Source organism: Callithrix jacchus, chromosome 1 (genome assembly GCF_049354715.1).
Source record: "Callithrix jacchus isolate 240 chromosome 1, calJac240_pri, whole genome shotgun sequence".
In the NCBI taxonomy this organism is placed as follows: Eukaryota; Metazoa; Chordata; class Mammalia; order Primates; family Cebidae; genus Callithrix; species Callithrix jacchus.
In genome coordinates this window covers 200280140-200299074 of record NC_133502.1, presented here as the reverse complement: position 1 = coordinate 200299074, position 18935 = coordinate 200280140, and the positions used below count along the sequence as shown (strand labels likewise).

Genomic DNA, 18935 nt, shown 5'->3' with positions numbered 1-18935 from the left:
GTTGTGCTGGTCCAAACCTGACCTTCTATAGCCAAGGCCTGGAAGCCTAGAGAGTGGAAGGGACTTACTCAAGGCCACCCATAGGCAGAGAGCTGCAGGGGATCAGAACCCACAGCCAGCTGGCCTGAAGTGCAGGCTGGACTTCTGAACTACCCTCTGCTGGGACAGACAGGGCTCTGTCCTCCCTGAGTGGAACTCCTCTCCAGCCCGGGGCTCCAGGCTGAGCTGCTCATCCCAGACCACTTGACTTTCTCAGATATATTGCCTGGGAATTATCCTCTGCTGAAAAATCCGCAGGGTCTGAGCAGGGCCGCTGCTGGGGAGGGTGGAGACACCCGTGCAGCTCGCAGAGGCAGGGGTGTGTCAGGGGTCCTGGGGAGGTGCTGCCCAGCTCGGCTGGGGATAAAGGGAGACTTCGGGGAGATCCCAGAGAGGGCGGGCCTGAGGCCAGGCCGTCCGGTCATGGGTCTATTCCACTCACCCAAATTTAACTCCTGGTTAAATTTACAGCAGGTTCCTGCCTGGGACACCTTAGCAGCCTTTGCTTTGTTTACCGATTTAATTCCTTCAGATCAAAGGCTGCCCCTTCCTCCCTGAACAGGCAGACGGGGGAATGACATTATTTATATTGGAAATGGGCAAGGCTCCACGGGGACTTCTTCCTTATGCCTGATAAGAGAAAAATTAGGTCACTACCGTACCTCCCTGGCGTCTGCAGTTGGGTTTTTACAGCCCAGGTACTCACAGGCTCAGGGAAGACTCATGAGCAGAGTGTGGCCCACCTGGTTCTCTCCTACCCTCAGCCTCCAGTCAATTATTGACTTGAGCAGCGGGTATTAATGGGACAAAATAAGAACATCCTTCCCAGGCAGCTCCAGCCCGGAGTTATCTATCATTTCCTGGGCTTTGCAGCTGGCACTGGGCAAACACGGGCAGGGACAAACAGGCCAGCTGCAGGCTCATTAAGCTTGGGGTACAGGTGGAGGGGATGGAGGCCATGGGGGGGCCATGGGTGGGCCTGATCCCTCTGAGCTGTGACATCCCCTGGGTCACTATGGCTCTTTTCTCTCCTTCCTCCTGCCCTCTGCCCCCAAAAGAAGTATTCAGATAAAGAGCCACCATGTACTGAGGGGTGACGCACATCTAGGCAAGGTGCTTAGAGCTTTCTTAGAGCTAATCCCCACAAAACCCTATAATAATCCCATTTTACAGATGAAGAAACTGCAGTGGCCAATAGGCTGGGCAATTTACCTAGGTTCGTGTGGCTGGTCAGTGGCCAAGCAGGAACCCAGGTTTGTCTGTGTTCGGAGGCAGGGAGGGCTCTGAGCTTCTCAGCTGTGCTCTTTCCAGCTCCCCCTGCAACTGGTGGTAGAGATTTCACATTTCTTCAGGCCAGCCACGTCTATTACTTGTTAAGTAATGGTAACACTGCAACAGGTCCACATCCCTTTTCTTAAAAACCTGAGTACATTTTGTTCCTGTTCTTCACGTTATCCTGGCAACATCCCCCGGGGTACCCAGAGGCATCACTGTCAACTGTCTTCTAAGGGGGTGGAAGCTCTGGCCCTTGGGCAGAAGGGAGAGCAGGTGCCCTCCACCTCTGCCCAGTGAGCCTGGCTTAGGGGAGGGGTGAGGTGCCTCTGGCTGCTCCAACTTCGGAGCCCTTCAGGAGTGTCTTGATTTCAGCTTAGAGGCAACATGGCAGGTGCTATTCTGGAGCCAACACCTTGGTGAGAAACGGGCATCAGTGGAAACCAGGAGAGGACATGGCGGGGGTTCCTCTCTGAGTCAGCTGGAGTCCTAGCTGGGCAGATAAACAGCCCTGTAATTTTCCCCAGGTGCTCCTGCCATGGCGCAGAGGTCCACAGCTGTCCCTCTGGAAGCGAGCTGTGGCCTTCCTACCGGAGCTGCGGCTGCAGGATCCTGCCATAATGCAGTAATGACAGGCTGCCAGGGAGCCCCACACAGCCCGGCAGGGGAGGGGGAGAGGAGCCCTTGGCCTCTCTGCTGGAGATGAGGCTGCCTGGGCTGTCTGAAAGGGAGACGGAGAACATTCGGGTGCCCGACTTTCTCTTCCCCAGACGGCTAAGAAATTGGATTAGATACAGTCACAGCAGTCTTCTTGCCAATACCTTTCCCCCCAGAGTTTTGCTGCCAACTCTTCATTATATGTGGGTGGCTCCTTATCCTCTCTGCCACATGAAGGCTTCTAGGGTAGGCAGCCCTGGGGAACAGCTGCCAGCACTCCCCACTCAGGCGAGGACCAACAGCAAAGAATGAAGTTCCGGCAGGGAGGACAGAATGAGCCACTTGGGGCTCCGATGGGACAGGCGGCAAATGCCACATGAAGCACTGAGGTCTGGCCTCCAGGGTCACCACAGACTAGAAAAAACGGCAAGGAATTCAGTGGATCTCCTATACCAAAATACCATTAGAATCAGTCACTGCAATCCTGTTATTAGTAATTCTAACTCTACTTAATGGGGAGCTCGGATCTCAGTGAGGTCACATTTACTATTTTGGTGGGGGGGTCGCGGTGTCTTTTATAGAAAGGTTAGGTAAAAATATTGCCTGGACGGCTTAAAATGACCGATATTTTTGAAGCGCTTTCTTTGGCTCAGACTACATAGAAAATCAAACTGCTCCCAATCACTTAAAATAACAATCTACATTTGAGAAATGAGTTTGTATTATTCATCTAACAAAAAGTCTAATTAGTTACCAATTTTTTTTTAATATGGCCTCACTGTGTCACAGTTTGTTTTTTTTTTTTTTTTGAGACAGTCTCACTCCGTCACCCAGGTTGGAGTGCAGCGGCATGATCTCGGCTCACCACAGCCTCACACTCCCAAGTTCAAGTGATCCTCCCACCTCAGCCTCCCAAAAAGCTGGGCCTACAGATGCAGCCACCACACGTGGCTAAGTTTTTATTTTTTATTTTATTATTTTTTTGAGACAGAGTTCCACTCTTGTTACCCAGGCCGGAGTATAATGGCACGATCTCAGCTCACCACAACCTCCGCCTCCTGGGTTCAGGCAATTCTCCTCCCTCAGCCTCCTGAGTAGCTGGGATTATGGGCACACGCCACCACGCCCAGCTAATTTTTTGTATTTTTAGTAGAGACGGGGTTTCACCATGTTGACCAGGCTGGTCTCGATCTCTTAACCTCGTGATCCACCCGCCTCAGCCTCCCAAAGTGCTGGGATTACAGGCGTGAGCCACTGCTCCCGGCATGTTTTTATTTTTTTTGTAGAGATGGGGTCTTTCTATGTAGCTCAGGTTGACCAATTCTATATATCCAAAGCTAACAACAAATTGTTAAACACTTTTCATATTCTCTAGTCTATCCCGTTTAAATATCTTTCTTAAAAAAACCAAAACAGTGAACTCCAACATTTTGGAAAGATCTTGTGTATTTTGATCGGCTGTTTTCCCCACTGCGGCTGTTTTCCCCACTGGCTTGTGCAATGGAAACCTGATGTACATCCTGACAAGTGTGTGGAACGGGTCCCTCAGACGTCCTGGCAGCCACACCGTGCCATCTGAATCTGCGGCTGGGGTCGCAGTGCTTCAGGACAGTTATCCTATAGAAGTTCTGGTCTTCATAAAGGACTTTTGTTGAGAAAATAAAAACAAAACCCAAACCAGAACCTCTGCAGTGGTGATGTCCAACGTGAAGTGCAAATGTCGTGTAGCCTGACAGCAACTGCGTCCCATTTACTCTGCAGACAGCGCCTGGGCCTCAGGGGCTCTGCCTGCACCCCCAGAGCCTGGAATGCCGAAAGTGGAAATGTCTGGAAGGATTGCCCAGTCCAGCTCCTTGGTTTTCTGGTCTGAAATCATGGATGGGCAGGGACCACAGAGAGGAAATGGAGGTGCTGGGACGCCATGCAGGGCTCTCACCCAGTTCCCTGAGAAAGAGGGAGGGAATTCCCTGGAGAAGGTGTCATTAGGGGCACTGTGGAAGGAGGTGATTTTGTTTTTTTTCAGATGGAGTTTTGCTCTTGTTGCCCAGACTAGAGTGCAATGGCACCATCTCGGCTCACGGCAACCTCTGCCTTCTGGGTTCAAGTGATTCTCCTGTCTCAGCCTCCCGAGTAGCTGAGACTATAAGCATGAGCCACCACACCCAGCTAAAGTTTTGTATTTTTAGTAGAGATGGGGTTTCACCATATTGGCCAGGCTGGTCTCAAACCCCTGACCTTGTGATCTGCCCACCTCGGCCTCCTAAAGGGCTGGGATTACAGGCATGAGCCACCGCGCCCGGCCAAAAGGAGGTGATTCATTTGCCACCAAAGACAAGGGGTCAGAGTTTATGAAGGCTCGGGCAGTCAGGTACAGCAGAGGGCTCATTTCTCCACAGAACCCCATGAGACGGCCCCCCACCCAGCCGCGTGCTTGACCCCTCAATGGCCTGAGCAACAGGCAAACTGAGGAAGCCCAAGACAAATATTTTCCAGCTTAGAATTTTTATTAAAACAATCATTTAAATTACAATAGTTCCCCAGAATAGAAAATAGCCTTCCACGGTCTGGCCCTGACAGGAGGCAGGACTCGGGCCCAAAGGAAGAAGTGACTTTGACATCTTTGAAAATGGATGGCGCTTCCCTGAAAGCCCTGGAGGGCAGGTTTGGCCCCAGGGCCACTGGGCCAGGCTGGCTCCCTACCAAGGCTCCTCCTCCAGGGGTGGCGAGGCCCCGCCCTGTCAGTGAGGAACACTTAGTCACTGAGGCTGGTTGTCAGCCTTCTGGGCTTTTGAAAAAGAGAGGAAGAGAGAGAAACCTGTCCCCAAAATTACAAGACACAGCCACTCATTAAGTGTTATGTGATGCCACGGGGTCTGTCCAGCAGGGCCTGGCAGGTACATTGATAACGGGGTGGACAACACAGGTTGGGGACTGCTGTGGCTGACATGGGACCCCAATCAGGATGAATGAAGCGGTCTGTGCTGCACAGCTGTGCATGGCTACCGGCCAACAGGGTAGCCTTGCAGATACCATGAGCTGGGCAGTGACCTCACGAAGGGTCCCAGTGCCATGGGGCTTCTGCCCAAGAGCCAGCAAAAGGGCTCGTGATGAAATCACCATGGGCAGGATGCCACTCTATGGGCTTCTGAGACTTCCTTACTTGACAAGCTCCCAGGCCCTAAAACGTTCACTTAAAAAGGATGCAGTCATCCCAGCCGCAGGCACCAGTCTCTGAAAATCAGGCATCTCTTTCTTTCTCCTGCTACTGAGGCTTGAGACCCACCTGGGGCCCATCCTCCTCTCCACCTTCTCCGTCTGTGGGGGAGGCACCTCGGATTCCTGCCTCAAGGAGGGGGAAGTGCTTGTGATTGCGCGAGGTCCTGCAGTCCTGAGCCTGCTCCCCGGAGCCCCAGGTGCTTCTGCCACAGCTCAAACACCAGCCAGCTCCCTTGAGGCCGCGTGGCACTTCCCAGTCTTCAGAAGTACACACAGCAGTTAAATAAGGAAACAAAGCACCACAAGTTTTTATAAACCACCATTATGCTCTGGCCTGCAGTCACTATTAAAGAATAAATTTACAGGTCGGGAGGAAAGTAACTCCTGGTGGAAATCCAGGGATGGGCTTTAAGACAGAAGAGAGGCCGGGCTTGGTGGCTCACACCTGTAATGCCATCACTTTGGGAGGCCAAGTGGGCGGATCACCTGAGGTCAGGAGTTTGAGACCAGTCTGGCCAACATGGCAAAACCCTGTCTCTATTAAAAATACAAAAATTAGCCGGGTGTGGTGGCACACACCTGCAATCCCAGCTACTTGGGAGGCTGAGGCAGGAGACTTTTGTACCCGGGAGGTGGAGGTTGCAGTGAGCTGAGATTGCGTCACTGCACTCCAGCCTGGGCGTTAGAGCAAGACTCCATCTCGAAAAAAAAAAGAAGACTGAAGAGACAGAGCCACAACACAAGAGTCAGACCTCACTTTACAAACACCTGAAGCTTCTGCTCCTGGCTGGGACAGACTAGGAAGACACAGGGCCACAGCATCTACACTTAGGCTCCAGGTCTGGAGTCCCACCCTGCAGACCATCAGCAGCTGGGTGGTACCCAGGGCTGGTTTCTTGGGGGCAAGGTGGCCCAAGCAGGTGCCGAGCAGCCTGACCCCATTAGGTCAGCCTGATAGTGGGAAGAAGGCAGGATCTCTGTGAGCTTCTCAGTTTCTCAAAACCAGATGGAATTGCCAGAGACCAACTCTGCTCTCCAAAAATCTCTAGGCCCCCATAGTGCCTCCAGTTACTGAGTCTTTTATCTGATTAAGACGAATCACCTGCTTTGCATAATAGCCCAACTGGAAGGATCTCAAGGGCCCTGGCTGGTCACAGCAGCATCAGCCATGGAGAAAAGAAAGGGCAAGAAGGGGCTGGCTTCGGTGGTGGTGGTGCAAGCCTGTAATCCCAGGTGTGAGTTTGAGACCAACCTGGCTAACATGGCAAAACCCTGTCTCTATTAAAAATACAAAAAATTAGAGCCGGGCGTGGTGGCTCACACCTGTAATCCCAGCACTTTGGGAGACTGAGGCGGGCAGATTGCAATGTCAGGAGATCAAGATCATCCTGGCTAAGATAGTGAAACCCCATCTCTACTAAAAATACAAAAAATTAGCTGGGCGTGGTGGCAGGCGCCTGTAATCCCAGCTACTAGGGAGGCTGAGGCATGAAAATCCCTTGAACCCGGGAAGTGGAGGTTGCAGTGAACTAGCTGAGATCAGTCCACTACACTCCAGCCTGGGTGACAGAGCAAGACTCTGTCTCAAAAAAAAAAAAAAAAAAAAAATTAGCCAGGTGTGGTAGTGCACTCCTATAGTTCCAGCTACTCCGGAGGCTGACAGAGGAGAATCGCTCCAACCCAGGAGGCGGAGGTTGCAGAGAGCCGAGATTGCACCAGCACTCCAGCCTGGGCAACAGAGAGACTCCATCTCAAAAACAAAAACAAAAACCAAGGAGTGAAGTGAGTAAGCCGTGGGGGTGGTTCTGTGACCTTCTTCTGCCTGGTATGGAGGTGGGTCCTGTGTCAGCTGGAGGCGCCACCTGTGAGTGGACACCTGCAACAAGTCTGTGCGGGGAGGGGCACAAAGGGCCCTGGCTGGCCCCTGGGGAACAGAAAATTCAGGGCCCGAAGGGGGACAAGGGCAACAGCAAAGTGAGGGCTGGGTACAACAGTGGGTTGGGAAGTGATCTGTGCCCATTGGCATGTGGCCAGGAGGGAAGGTGAAGCAGATGGGCCGTGCAGAGTGGGCCACAGAGCTCGGAGTCTGGGCCAGTGAGAAGCCGCACCTGTAGGGCCACAGGGCTTCCAGATCCTCGGTCACAGCGGGTTCCGGGTGCTAACTACAGCACGATCAGGTAGTGCCCAGTGCCATACAGGTAGGAGTGCCTATGGCTGCCGGGCAATAGGGAAGACATGAGTGGCTCCCACCTGCCTCTTGGACCCTGGTCTAGGGTAGCCAGAGGGGGACACTGAGTGCCTCGTACCGTCAGTTACTGCAAGGCACTGCTTGCCTCCCAGCCCCTCGGCTGGCAGTCAGCCTGCATCACAGCTTCTGCCTAAAGTCTCTCCCAGCCACAGCTGCCTTGCCTATTCCCCACCAGCTGCCAGCCAGAGCGCCGCCTCGGGGCGCCTGGCGGGGACCCAACACTTGCTTGTCACGAGCTCTGGGCGGGCTCCCTAACGATGAGAAGCTGGCAGTCATGCTGGGCCTGGGCTCTGCCAGGCTGGGCTACTTCACTGCATGCCAGGTCCTCACCTGTGGGGCAATGAATGTTCTGGAACCCTGGGTGGAGTGGGGATGATGGCACTGGCCTCTCAGGGCTTCAGTATCCCACTCCCTACAACAGCTTCCCTGGATGGGTGCTGGAGATCAGCTCTGGAGTGCAAGACACACACACCCCAGGGAGCCTCGGACAATGGGAGTCAGGAATCCATTAGACAAAGGAAGACAAATACTTCTTAAAACAAAGACTCAAGTCAGAGAACTAGGACACCATGAGAGAAATCTCTACAGGGTTGTAGTTCAAGGCAATTGCACATAAGAGGGGCTGGGCTCTTCACTCAGCTGGGGAAAGTTCTGGAGTTCCCATGGAAACCCCCAGCCAGCTCCCTATGGATGGCTCTCTTGGTGTCTGGTCCATCGGGCGGTGCTGGGAGCAGAGGTTGCAGGTCCTAGGGTGGCTGGGTCACCTGCTAGAGCTCTTCAAAGAAGGCCACTCGGGACTTGGCGCTCTGCAAGGTAAGCTGTAAGAGAGCAGAGAAGAGGTTGAGAGGGCACGAGATCTCAGCTGTCACACAGGGTCCTGTCCTGCCACCTGGACTCACCTCAAAGGTGGTTAAGAGCAAAAGGGAAGGCTGCTCAAATAGACGCTCAAGAAGTTGGCGGTCAGTCCCACAAAAGCAGCCAGATTTGCCCATGAATTCAAATTAGGAGGTGACAAATGAGGAAGTGCAAGGGGAGGGCTGGTGGGCAGAGGCACGCCAGCAGGAACAAGCCGTCAGCACTGCCCCTTGACAGAGGACCGAAGATCCCTGGCTATTTGAATAGATTCTCACATTCCTGTCTCCCAAGGTCCCTGAGCCACTTCTGCGATGTCCTGTCTGTGGTGGCACCACCTGGGGCTGCTCACCCCCTCTGGGCTTGGCAGGGCAAGCATCTTAGTCCTCATGCCCCATGGCTGGGGCAAGGCGACGTGGCCTCCTGCAAGGCAGGCCTGTGGCAGATGAGGAAGAGTTTACCTCTTCTACTCCTGGTTCCCCAGGTGGTCCCAAAGCAAACTTGCCCATGGCCCAGCAGCTGAGAAGGGGTTTCTCTCCACGAGCTGGGAGGCAATGGCTTTCTCAGTGGTGCTGGTGCAGGCAGGGAGGGCTGGTGCACATGGGCAGCACTCTGCCCAGCAATGTAAAGAAGGACAGAGTGAGGGAGATGTGGAGGAGGATGGGGCGGATCAGGGACTGAACTCTTGGCTTGAAGTTTGCGACCTCCTAAGCCCCTGACTCTGGGCCACTTCCCAGCATCTCCCTGGACAGAAGAATCTGGAGCCAGCACTCTCCCTATTCCCTGCTCTCCACTGACTCCTGAAATCAATGCCCTGGGTGTGACCATGTTCCATTTCCAGCTCTGGGACTTCCTGCAGGAGCTCAGAGGTAGAGGCCAGGGAGTCTGCACCGTTCATCTTCACATCCCCAAAATACCTGGCTTAGTGCTATGTGCTGATCAGGAGTTCAAACAGTATTTGTTAAGTGACCAGTATGTTGGCTATGATGATAACTAAACAGTGAGGTGTGTGGGAGAGGCCAGAGCTCCCCACGGGCTGAGAAGGTCTGGGAGCTCACTCTTCAGCTCACCGCAGACAGCCTTGACCTCTTTGAGCCTCTTTCCTCTGGAGGTTGCCACGGGGCAGGCAAGATGGTCTGCCCCATCCTCTTGACCCCTCAAGTCTGCATGTGAAAAGTCCTCAGTCCTATCGGTGGCTGCATAAAGGGGAGGGAGACTCCAAACCGACCACTTCACCATCAGAAGACAGGCAGCATTAGTGTGCTCAGAATGAGACAGCTTGAGAGCGACTCCATACATCCTGCCAAATCTTTTGGCCTTGAAGTTCCCAACTAACAAGCGGAATGTGGGGAGGCAGCTGAGCTGCTTTCTTCAGCGGAACTCATTTCAGAGCCCTCTGGAAAGCCCCATTTTGATGGGAACGGAGAGCGCTTTTTTGCCTAAGTGGAACTCCCTGTAGAAGGGAGCTGCGTCAGGACGGGCTTCTCCCTAAATGTACTTGGAGAAGGGCCAGGAGTTATGTGCCCTGTGATGATGGGAACCAGGATGGTCACTCCCCTGGTGAAAGAAGGAAGAGATTTAGCTGCCAGAGAACTACCGCAGCAAAAATGGGAGAGGGTTTAAATGTAAGGATGTAAGCGCAGTGTCTCCACTCAGGTTTCTGAGATTAACAGCCACTTTCAGTCAGACACAGGCACAGTCAGCTGCCTGGTACAAGGCCCAGCTGGGCTATTGACCAGCTGTGTGGCCCTGGGCAGGTCACTTGCTCCCCTCTGGCCTCAGTTCCTCACTGTGAAGCAGGAGCGATGGTAGCCCTTTCCTTGTGGGGTGGGGTGTGATGCACTCAGCATTGCGCCTGGCGCATGGTGGAACTCGGCAGCTGTAATTGCTAATAGCAGCGTCGCGTTTCTCCCCTCCCCAGCCCTGGCTCCTCTCCTTCCAGGGGGAAACAGGGTGCTCTTTAGGAAGGGATGCAGGCAACAGCAGGGTTGCATACGGTGCTGGCCACCACGCCTACCAGGCAGGCCAAGTGATGCCCCCATGAGGCCTCTGGCCACTTACCCAGGCAGGAAGCCCAGGCTGTGGGGGTCTTGAGAGGCTCCTGGCCATTTGTGCAATGTTGGCTCCAAGAATTCCTGGATCCTCCACCTGAGGAGCATGGTGGCTGTCCCCTTGAGGTGCCAGGGGAGGGTTCTGGCAGCGCCAGCAGCACCAAATTCCAGTGACTCAAGCATGTGCTGATTAGGACGCAGAGAGCTCTCAGGTGGGCGGGCTGCTTCCTGAGCCCCACCCCAGCTGCACCTCAGCCCCATCTCTTATCTTGCAAGAGCAGGAACTTCGCCTCAGCCCCAAGGAAAGGTAGAGAGGGAAATCAGTCTGCCCACACAGAATTAGGAAGGCACCACAGCCAGTGGGCAGGAGGAGAGAGAGCCGCAGTCTTCCAGAAAGCATTGAGGCGGTCAGAGGGAAGGCAGACCCACCAGACCGAGGCGGCTGAGACCTGGCTGCGCTGGTCAGTAATGGCTGCTGCCCAAGGGCCCTGGAAGCCTTCTGCCATCACTGCTTGGCCCACAGACAGACCTGGCTGCTGCCCCACCCTTTACCCTCCGTGTGAAATTCCTGTGGTTTCCAGTCCCCACAGGATCCCTGGAGTCAGAAGTGACTGCACAATGGTCCTCCCTGCTGCTGGAGTGGCCCTTCCAGCCACGCCCATGGCTCTGCTTCCACCTCTTTGTATCCTTTATCTCAGACCCCAGCAGGTGAGGAAGGCAGGCAGTGAGACAAGGAGAGTCCTTGGGCTTCTTTCCTGCAGGTAGAAGCTCAGGGCAGCCATTCGCCCTTGGACAGTTTTTCTACAGAAAGCTTGGGAAGCCTCCCCATGGGGCACGCAAACAGTTCTGCCACCTGCATGCCCTGCCTGGGCACTGCCTCACCCCTCCAGTGGGCAGGCTCCTCACCTGTGGATCTTTCACCATCTGCTGCTTCTAGAAAACTCACTGGCTGCCACATTTGCAACACAACCACAGGCAGGAAGTATTCACAAAGGAACAGGCAAAAGCTCAGAAGAAATGGCAAAAAGCTAGCCCTTCATAAAATCAACTCTGCCTCCACGTCTTCTTTTTAAACACATGAAAACTGGCTAACAAGTTTCCTGGTTCCCCTGTGATGCTCTCATACCCTAAGGTGTGCAGGCCCGCCAGTGTTAGGTACATCTTCCAATACAGCGACCAGCCCGGCTCCCTCTCCACCGCCCAGCAACACCTGTTTGCTAGAGCCAGAAGGTGCTGTGGAGAGAGTCCCATGAAGGCCCTCCCTTGTCCTATGTTGCACTGTGAGTTGAGAGCCTTGAAGCCACTCTGGTGAGTCCCATCCCCTCTCCGAATTCCAAACAAAAATGCTCCCTTTGGCAATCCAGAAACAGCCCTCCCCTTCCCAGCCTTGCCTGCTTGGAAAGTGGAGTCCCCCAGAGGGTGGGGAATTCCTAGCACATACAATGTGTATGTTGAAGGTTATCCAGGAAGAGGAGGTCTCCAAATTTCAGCAGGCGATGAAGCAGGAGCACCTCAGGGTGTACAAGCAGGGTCTCAAGGACAATGTCTGCACCAGTCCGGGACCTACCAAGTCTGGTCAACTGCCTTTGAATCCTGAAGACGAGTGGGCCACGCTCTGGTGAGTGTGACCAGTGACATCTGCCATGTGCTCTCCTTCAAAACTCTCACTGAAGGCCGGGTGCGGTGGCTCAAGCCTGTAATCCCAGCACTTTGAGAGGCCGAGGCAGGTGGATCACGAGGTCAAGAGATCGAGACCATCCTGGTCAACAAGGTGAAACCCGTCTCTACTAAAAATACAAAAATTAGCTGGGCATGGTGGCGCGTGACTGTAATCCCAGCTACTCGGGAGGCTGAGGCAGGAGAATTGCTTGAACCCAGGAGGCGGAGGTTGTGGTGAGCCGAGATCGTGCCACTGCACTCCAGTCTGGGTAACAACAGCGAAACTCTGTCTCAAAAAAAAAAAAAAAAAAAAAAACAACTCTCACTGAATCTAGACGAGGTCCAACCATGGGAGTCCTGCAGCCGGGCCCAGCTCCTTGGGCAGGCTATAAACCCAAGGGCCCTGCTCAGAGTCTCCAACCCAAAGCACTCCTGCCAGCTCCCTGAATATGCCTACAAGAACATGAAGCCTCCGCACCAGGCACGGGCTAACCCACTGCTCTTCTCCAGCTGTCTCTTCACATCTGATTAGAATCAGCCGCGTGAATAACACAGGAGGAATTAAGTTCTCTCTCAACTGAACCGGCTGCTCGAGTCTGTCACTAATCCAATTCCATTCTGAAGATGAACTTCCTTTTCTTCCTCTGGGGCAGATCTGTGAGGCTTTGTTGCTATCTTACTGTTCATCTTCACAGCTGATCCACTTGTTGGGGCCTGGCTCTTCTTGCCCAACATCAAGACTCAGCCCTGGCAGAGTCCCTTTCCCCCTGCCCACCTCTCCATAAAACTGCCAGCTGTTTGTGACAGCCAGCAGGCTGTGAGAGGGCAGGGGAGAACTTACGAGAGTTCCACTCTGGCAGAGCCACGACTCCTTACGCTCCCCAAATTGTGCGTGGTGTGACAAAAACAGACACATCTACCTGATCTAAACAAGTTCAGATTCAGGAGACACATCTGTCTACTTAAAAAGAGAGAAGCGGCCGGTTAAAAGAAACTGGTACCCAGCCTGCACTCTCTAACCCAGGCATGCCATCTGCAGCCTCAACTGTTCCTGCTCACTGCTACCTGAGGATTCTGGGTGGGCCATTAAGGTACTCCTGAGAAATGGCCCCAGGGTCTGGAGAAAGCAAGCCTGGAAGGTCCCTGTGACAAACATTTCCCTGCTGCCCTGCCAGCAGAGGAAGGCTTCCAGCTACAAAGCCTCCACCAGCATCGTTCCTGAGAGTGCCCCCTGCTGGAAAACCACAGCCCAAGGCACACTGCCAACTCTCCTTCCAGCTCTCCTCTAAAAGTCCTTTTGGGGGATAGTTTCCCAAAGTGATGGCAGGGTAACTAAATGTATTCCGGCATGAAGCCTGCAGCAGCAAGGCTGCTTGATTAAGAATGAATTACACTTTCATCAGCACAGAGAGAAAATTGATTCACAAGGCTGCATTGTGATCATCTTGTTCCTAAAGCAAGGGGAGGTGGGGGGAGACACAGAGCCACTTTGGCTATCAGTGGTGAGAGAAAGGAAGATGTACAATTAAGCCAGGGAACAAAACTAATCAGAGCGCCAGGATTCCTTCAGCTCGTCTCTGGGGGCTTTGCCTCAATCCACTCATCCCAAGGGAGGAGAAAAGAAGGCGGCAGAGGACCATCTCATTCATTTTAAACAATAAGACTCATAGCGCTGAACCCATTTTAGATACTAACCTAATAACTCCAGGCGCTGGGTCTCGGCTTGTCCCATAAAAATGCAGTGGAATTGAAATGCGAGCCCTAAAATCATGTTATACTTCCTCTTTGCTACTACATATTGAAAATGAAGGAGCGGGGGAGGGTGTAGACACAAAAGGACACGCAGATTCTCTGGCACGCAGATCCACAGGGAGAAAGCAGACTCGGAGCAGAAAGGTGACAGCTGAATCCAGTAGCAGCAAATTCCAAAAGGATCTTTGGTTTGGGGTGTGGGAAACCTTCCCCCTTCCAAATGAGCCAAGAGGAAGGGCCAGTGAAGGGGGATGGCTGTGTGAGGTGGCCAGATCAAGCTTTTCTGCAGTCTCGCTAGGGACAGCTTGCACCCAAATGCCATCTGCTGATGTGCACAGTGGCAGCACTATCCACACACTTACCCTACACAGAGGTGGAATGAAAGGCCAAGTCCACCCCAAAGAACAAATCCAATTTGGTATTAGCTACTTTATCTGCTCTCAAGAGAAATCTGCCGTGGAAAACCCAAGGAACCCTTTTTGCGTATTAATCCCTGAGGAACCCAAAGCGGCAGAAGCTGCCTGGAAACCTGTCTGCCTGTTTCTCAGGCTGCCCTGTGGTGCCGGCGGGGCCCTCAATCCTCCATTCCTTCGCCTGACAAATGGCCTAATGGGCCTGATTCACCTCACTGGGCAGGTGGCGGCTAAATGGTATCTACTGAGTGGTCTGAGCAAGTGCCTTAGGAAAAAGGTCCAGATAGACTGATGTCATTTTAAAATTGCCAACATCAAAAGAGAAATCACAGCAAAGATCATGAGAACAGAACCTCGGCCCGCAGAATGAGTTTGCATCCCGGCTCTTCCCTCCCACTGCTGCAGCAGCAAATCCAGTGCTGGAGGAGAGCTGCACTCAAACATATCTTCAGTGCCGAGGGGCCAAATGGGATGTTTTACTGCATCAAATAAGGCCTGGTAATATCCTCAGGCACTTCCAAATGGTCGTAAAATACCCTCCGCAGGCCAGGCAGGCTCTTCTACACCTCCCAAACAACAACTGCTTGACCGGGTAAAGTCTCTTAACCCAAAACAGGATTGGCTTGCAGACTTTTGGAAAAGAGGCCGATACATTCTTCTATCTAGAGCTACCAGAAACAAGAAAACTAAGCTCTCAACAGTGACAAGACTCATCCAGTGTGTGTGAGTGGTGGGAGTGGCCTTCAGGGATGAGCCCAAGGTGTTATATCCTGGAGAAGCGCTACCTGCAGTTCCTAATGCCTTCCCTGTGCGTCCACAGAGCCAGTGGGTGGAGAGTCAGAGTTCCGATAGCCACGGCAATCTCTTCCATGAGCGCTATGCCCACATCTGGTGGTGGTGCTGCTGCTCCCTGTACATTCTTGCTCCCCGCCCCACTCCCCACTCCTCTTTCTTTCCTTCCCCATCTTACCCCTGCCTTGCTCCAGCAACAAGAAAGGGAAGGTTCAGGGCTGGGGAGCCAGTGTGCTACCTTTTATGTCAAGGCTGAGGATGCTCTACAATACAATGCCCAGTTCCTAAAGCAAGCAGAGCCATTTGGCCCACTGGGGTCATAAGGAGGGATGGGCATGTTAACTACCTACTAAATTTAAGTAATTTAGCAGCCATCTTCCAGGCTGGCAATGCAGACCAGAGGTTGCCACGGAGGCTCTGACCACTTGTTTTAATTGTGGGAGACACCTTTCCCGCATATGCAATCTCTCTCTGTGATTTATCACTTCCCCTCGTGTTTTTTTTTAACTGTTCTACTTCACTTCACCAGCTCTGCATCCCCAAAGGGAGCCTGCACAAATTGAAGATGACATTGAACTTTTATGTCTTCCTGATCCAAGAGAAGCTGCTGGCGCTTGAGATAAATGCAAGGCTCCTCTTCTTCCTGTTCCTCCTTCAGTGGAAACCACAGCTGGACCTTGACGGTTCAAACCATTTACTAATGAAATAAGCTTTCTAAGCTCCACCACCCCCATGATTTCTCATCCATCAATTTCCTTGGAAATCCTGTGCTCCCTGGGAGACCACAGGCACGCAAATGATGACTCTGTTTGCTGGCACTCAGACCAGTGCAGGATTGGGAGACTGAAACCCCTCTCAAGAGATGAAAGCAAGACCCTGAATGTATATATCCAGGACTGCATTTTCAGCTCCAAGGTGTGGTGGCACAGTTATGCCACACCAAGCCACCACTCCCATCATCAGCACTGTGGCTCTGAAAGCACGAAAGTCAGGCTCAAGGCACCCTGTGTCCCCCAATCCCAGCCTGACTGCCAGATTCACTCCATTCACTCAGAAGGCTCAGATGTCAGAACACGTGTCACTCCCTCTGAGAATGAAACAAATCCAGGTTCCCCAGGGCGGCTTTTGATTGCTAGCACTGCTGTGACTCAGATGCAAATGCCAAACTAGTTGTACTGATCATCAATTGGGAAAAATGGAAATATAGGAAGTTAAGATTAGCAAGAGGAGAAAAAATATCCTTGCAAAGCCAAGTCATATATTACAAGGAACTAGTGAAGTTAATTATAGCTTTTTGAAAGTTTTTACTTCTAGCCACGTAGCAATTAATATAATGAATGAATATGCCCAGCACAAGTTGTGCACCTAGATGTGGCAGTGTGGCCCATGACACCGTCCTTGGCCCTGTGCTGCGGAACCACAGCAGATTTTCCCTTTGTGGAGTTTTAAGCCCCTGCTGCCCTCTGACTGCGCTGAGTGTTTCATGCACACTCCCTCATTTATTCCTCACAACAGTCCTGGGGAGCAAAGACTGTTTTTATTCACCTTTTACAGGTGAGGACACTGTGCCTCAAGAGAGTAAGAATTGTAGAGAAAGACAGTGGCCGAGAAGTGGGAACCTCAGTTAATCCGAGTGGATGGCCACTCAGCATTCCTGAGGGACTGGAGTTACCCCTCATAACCTAAGGGCAAACCCCTTGAACTAGCTTCTTGTTACATGGCCCCCATGGGTACTGCTGAAACCACACAGCATACTCTGAGACCTCTCAGTGAGGCAGAAGAGTACTGAAAGTGAGGACAAATACAATGGCCAGGCAAGACTGCTCATGTCTGTAATCCCAGCATTTTGGGAGGCCGTGGCGGGAAGACCACTTGAGCTCAGGAGTTCAAGACCAGCCTGGACAACATGGGGAAACCCATATTTACAAAAACAAAAATAAATCAGTCAAGCATGGTGGCATGTGCCTGTAGTCTCAGCTACTTGGGAGGCTAAGTTGGGAGGTTTGCATGAGCCTAGAAGGTCGAGGCTGTCACCAATGTGGGTGAAAGACTGAGACCCTCTCTCAAAAAAAAAAAAAAACAAAACAAAAAACCATATTAAAAACAAAACAGGCCAGGAACAGTGGCTCACTTTGGTAATCCCAGCACTCTGGGAGGCAGAGGTGGGAGGATCGGCTGAGCCCAGGAGTTCAAGACCAGCCTGGGCAACATGGCAAAACCCCATCTCTACACAAGATACAAAAATCAGTTGAGTGTGGTGGCTAGTCCCAGCTACTTGGGAGGCTGAGGCAGGAGGATCACTTGAGCCTGGGAAGTGGAGGCTGCAGTGAGCTGAGATCACACCAGCCTGGGTAACAGAGAGAGACACTGTCTCAAAACAAAACAAAACTAACACCAATGCAGGCTGCTTTGAACCCAGATTAGCGAGCTTTTGGGACACTGGAAACTGTTCCATTCACTACCAGCCTTTGCATCTCTCATCCGCAGGCTTTCTAGATGGAGTTCTGCCCTTGATATCTAGATATCCCCACATCCAAGCCGAAAGCAGCACTTCTCTTCAGCTAGGCTTGTGTCAGCCAGACTACAGCATGCACCACCCCAGAGCCACCCTGGTGCCGGCATGTGGCTGGTCATCAGTCCCGGTCACTGACCACAGGGACTGCCAAAGTCTAGAAAATGGAACGTGCAGTGAACTTCATGTGCAGCAGAATTTAATCGTGCAGCGTTATTTAATCTAGCGATGCTGAGAGAACACCTGTCATTTAAATATCAAGTCCATGCCTTTACTAACCCTTGATTAACCAGTATCTGATTAACTGCCTGGCAGCCTGCTTTAAAAACAAGTTCACATCAAGACATTGAAATGAGCGAACAAATAAATGCATCCATGTATGTCCTCAGAGCAGTGCAAATTTAACTAAAAATGAAACTTCTTTTGTCTGTAGTAAAAGCCCAGTGAGAAATGACAGTCAAAATCAGGACCTGAAGAATTTAAGAATTTAAGCATTCTTTCATTATAGAAAGAAGCAAAAGGAAATCACACTGGGGTTGAGCAGCATCTGCCCATGGAGGGAACACCTGGCAGCACTGGCTGGAATACAGCGGGGTTTTCTGCTTGCCCCCGTGGTTCACAAAGTTCAGTAAACCAAGGTGGATCCACCTGGCTGTTCTGGGTGCCGTGAACTGGCCTGCCTGTCATAATGCTGGCCGTAACTGCCCTGCTTAAAGCACGCACTGTTCTGTGTCAGGGTATCAATGCCAATGTGGGTATGAAAGCTGAAGAAACAGGAGCCTGCTAAATAGAAAGTGTCACATATGAAACAGGGTTCATGCCATGGATTCTTGGAACCACTGACAGCTCGAGTGTACCTTATAATAAGATCTATCAGGGACTTTAACAGCTGACCTCTCTTGATGGCATAACAACCACAAGTAGGACCTATCTTATGCCAGATCTCTTTTTGGTAGGAAGCTTCCAATGAGCTTATTCTATTCTACAGGCAGAAACTGCGGGGAAGACTCCAGAGAACACATCCCAGGCTGCTGGCAGGTGGTGGGGGCTTGTTGGCATGGGTACTACTGAGGATTAGGTGAGAAGAAGAGGCAGGATGTCATTTTATTACTGGACAAAATAAATTCTCTCCCCTGCCTAGGCATGCTGAAAGAATAATGAACTGTTGCAGAAGAAAAGCAGCAAACTTCAGTTAATTCACTCAGCAACCAGTGACCGCTCCTCTCAGGGGTGCTGTGACTGCACTGTTCCACTGTGAGTTCACTCCGACCACATCTCCGCTCAGCCTGTGGAGAGGAAGCTGAAGCAGAGGCGGCTGAGCACAGATGAGCAGACAGGCCACTCCCCATGGACTCAAACATCAGAACCCTGTGCTCTGGGTTTGCTTTATTTGAAAAGAAAAGGGATGTGTATAGAAAGGGGAAGCTCTAAAGGAAAATGAGCCAGCACAGGCAACCCCTTCACCCGACAAC

The 18935-nt window shown here is 52.2% G+C and overlaps 1 protein-coding gene across 15 annotated transcripts in view; it reads right to left on the bottom strand.

The window, feature by feature from the left end:
• Positions 1-4453: 4453 nt before the first annotated feature.
• The window catches only part of NF2 (NF2, moesin-ezrin-radixin like (MERLIN) tumor suppressor), a 100996-nt gene continuing 86514 nt past the window's right edge, over positions 4454-18935 (bottom strand). For all 15 annotated transcript variants that reach the window (XM_078337757.1, XM_078337736.1, XM_078337720.1 and 12 more), the window contains one exon: positions 4454-8250. Coding sequence is in view for 8 of the 15 variants with exons in the window: in XM_035268863.3 (XP_035124754.1) it covers positions 8193-8250 (58 nt within the window). In the remaining 7 variants the exon portion in view is untranslated. The remainder of the gene's footprint in view (positions 8251-18935) is intronic.